The sequence below is a fragment of the Triticum urartu genome, chromosome 5A (genome assembly GCF_056163025.1).
Source record: "Triticum urartu cultivar PI428250 chromosome 5A, HENAU_Tu73, whole genome shotgun sequence".
In the NCBI taxonomy this organism is placed as follows: domain Eukaryota; kingdom Viridiplantae; phylum Streptophyta; class Magnoliopsida; order Poales; family Poaceae; genus Triticum; species Triticum urartu.
Window position 1 is genome coordinate 496,816,354 of NC_141877.1, and position 3,058 is coordinate 496,819,411.

General features: G+C 49.6%; 1 protein-coding gene across 1 annotated transcript; it reads right to left on the reverse strand.

The window, feature by feature from the left end:
* Positions 1-306: 306 nt before the first annotated feature.
* LOC125510029 (sister chromatid cohesion 1 protein 3-like) lies at positions 307-2,531 on the reverse strand. Its single transcript, XM_048675119.2, has one exon. It carries the CDS (start codon positions 2,454-2,456, stop codon positions 537-539), a length of 1,920 nt encoding a protein of 639 aa, XP_048531076.2. The 5' UTR covers positions 2,457-2,531; the 3' UTR covers positions 307-536.
* Between the last annotated feature and the right edge of the window lie 527 nt (positions 2,532-3,058).

Below are 3,058 nucleotides of genomic sequence, written 5' to 3' on the forward strand. Positions count from 1 at the left end.
CTGTAAACTAATATAAGACGTTTTAGATCACTACTTTGATATTATTTACCAGATTCTTACTTTGTGGGCCAGACAATTGAAGAAAGTCTGAAAGGAGATGTATCATCTGCAAATGTGTCTACATTATTACTGGACAGTGTCAGCAATGAAATTGACTCATAAATCTGAATTATACCAAAAGAATTGAATTCATGTGCTAAAGCTAAATCAACATTCAACTCCTTCCTTCCCATAGGCAACACCAGTCACACAGCAAACAATCAACCAACAAAATCGCACGTTGGTAGCTCAGCACAGGTGCAAAGATAAGGAGGGTTGAAACAGATTACAATGTATACAAAACACCTTCAGCTCCACTCACACTAGCATTTCCAGGTTCTGAACAGAACTGACACAAACTGAGATACACACCAAATATTGCACGAAGCTTAGAAGGCATAAAATAACATAGCACTATTCAAAACCAGGACTGATATTAGACAGGCCAGGAAAGCGAAAGAAAATAGTCTAATTGAACTGAAGGGAAACAGAGTTGTTCAAAGTTTAGCGCTCGATAGTGACGGTCTAACCGAAACTGAAATATCGCCATATGCTTCTTCCTGATGGACATCGATATAATCATAGCTCTTCAGGGCCAATGTTTCAAAGAACATGCTTGCAGCTTGCTTCTTTGTCCTCCCGTCCAAGATTCTGTTTAAACTGAATTTCCCTGGCTGGTCTTCTAATGTGGCTGAAGACATCATACCTTTGAAGTACTGGGCGGCAGCCCTTGTCCTGGTAGACATGATGCTGCCTAATCCTGTGGTGCTGGTACCCGCACTGGATATCATGCTAGGGGTATTCATGAGCCCAGGAAACTGCGGTAGATCTTCGTCAAGATCATCAGTACCAAATGGGAAATCAGATTCAACAGTATTTTTTCCAAGTGATGCATAACTGCAATGTGTTAGTGGTACAGTAGCACCAGTTCCTCCAAGTCCAGACCGCGGGGTTCCACTTCGACCAGGGGTTTCAAAAGGGGTGTGATCTTCTTCTCTTACTGGTGATAGATCCTTTTGTGGAGAGAAGCGAGGGAGCTCAGGTGGTGAATCAAATGGTGTTGCCTCTCCATTTCCTAGAGAATTCAAGGTGAGGTGAGGTTCAGGCTCCTGCGTATCTGCATTTCTTGTAGGTGCATCCTTGTTACGAACATTCACAGCATCGGCAAGCTGAGCATCAGAGTCGCGAACATTCACAACATCGGCAGGCTGAGCATCAGAGTCACTCACACGAGGGTAGTTCCCCTCATAAGCTTTATGAAGATCGCAACACATTCCTTGCACCAGAGGTTCAGAGAAGAGGCTGTCCTTTTGGCTTATCCTGTTGAACCTCCACACATCCACTGCTGTATGGGGCAGTATCTTCCTCCTGCGAACCAGCCTACCTAGTTCAATGCCATCAACTTGATTACTCATATAATCATTGGGGAGCACGATTTCCTCATCAATTATAGGCCTTCTCCTGTTCTCCTGTGCATTCGCCCTTCTCCTTCTCCTGTTACCTTGTACTTGAGGTGGTGGAGATGGTTCAAGGACAAATTCTGCAGGTGCCAAGAGTCCAGCGCCACCTCCTGGTTCTTCAGCTTCTTCAACAGGCTCATGGCTGATACGTGTTGGAACGTTGGGAATGGATGTCTGAAGCACAGGGGATACAGGTGAGTGCATTGCTGGTGGCGTGGTAACCTTCTCTATGAACGGCGACGGATCTTCATCCATGGGGTCACCACCATCAATAACATCTTCAAACCTTGACACACTGTCAGTCGCTCGACGCAATACTTCTGGTGTATCTTGGTGCCCATTAATCGGGTTCACTGAAAAACTGCCTTGCAGAGGAGGATCTACAGGAATGATATCCTCAAGAAACGGAGGGAATGTCTCCTGCTCATGCTGTACAGGCTCAAATCCTGAAGATCGACCAGCAGGAGACGTGAACTCTGCACCACCATCCTCATCAAGGGTGATCATCACATACCCTTCTCCGGACAAGGTGATCTGATCATAGGTCCGCCGATGACGATCCGGCGTATCCATCTGACGAATCGCGTCATCAAGGCTCAAATCATCCAGGCTGAAGGTCTCCGGCAGAGTGATTACCTCGAACGGAGCACGGTCCGCGTCAACCGGCAGATCTATCGCCTCCATGGAGGCAAAGGCGGTCCTGACCGCGCTCAGCATCCGGTTGCAATCCTGGAACAGGTGGTTCACCTTCCACGAGTAGATGCGGACGAGCCCGAGGAGGAGATGCCCCGACAGCCGGAGCGCGATGGGGACCTCGGGGTCCATGATGGACGCGGCGTAGGAGGGGACGTCGACGCCGTCGATCTGCGTCCGGTTGACCTTGCGCTCGAGGTGCGCGGCGATCCACACCGTGCCCAGCGGGCTCTTCCGAGCCAGGACGGAGTGGGAGTAGAACATCGCTGCGGCCTGGTGGGGAGGGAGGGAGGGAGGGTGGGGTTCGACGGGGGGCCGGGCTAGGGTTTGGTTGCGGCGGCGGAGGTGGCGGCGGCGAAGGCCGGGAGGGCGGGGGGAGATGAGATTGGGGCGGGATTGGATTGGGGGGAAGTTATCTTGCTGGGATGGGGGGCGGCGGGAAGATGAAATGGAGGGCGGGATCATTTTGGGAGGAAAGTTTCAATTTTTGGCGGGATCATTTTGGGTGGAGGGTGGGGGGTGTGGGGTCAATTTTGGCGGGATTATTTTGCGGGAAGTTTCTTTTTCTCGTGCTGCTAAAGTTTCGTTTTTCCCTTAAAAAAAATCTCGCCTTTTTCATCGGACGGCCACACCAATTTCCTCCTCGCACGCCCCATTTTTTCCAGCCAAAGAAAAGATACAAAAAGAACCGTGCTTTCTTCTCCTTCCATAAGGGTGTGTTTGGTAGCATGCATGAAGAGTGTATAGGACTAAAAATTCCCTATCCGACCCACTTTTCTCTGTTTGGTAGACTGTATGGGCTCCATCGGGCATTGTCGAACCGATGCTAAAAAGGGCCTCCACATAGCTGAGTCAAAGCACCCCAC

Coding starts and splice junctions, on each gene's coding strand:
- LOC125510029 (XM_048675119.2), bottom strand. CDS start 2,456: ATGTTCTACTCCCACTCCGTCCTGGCTCGGAAGAGCCCGCTGGGCACG.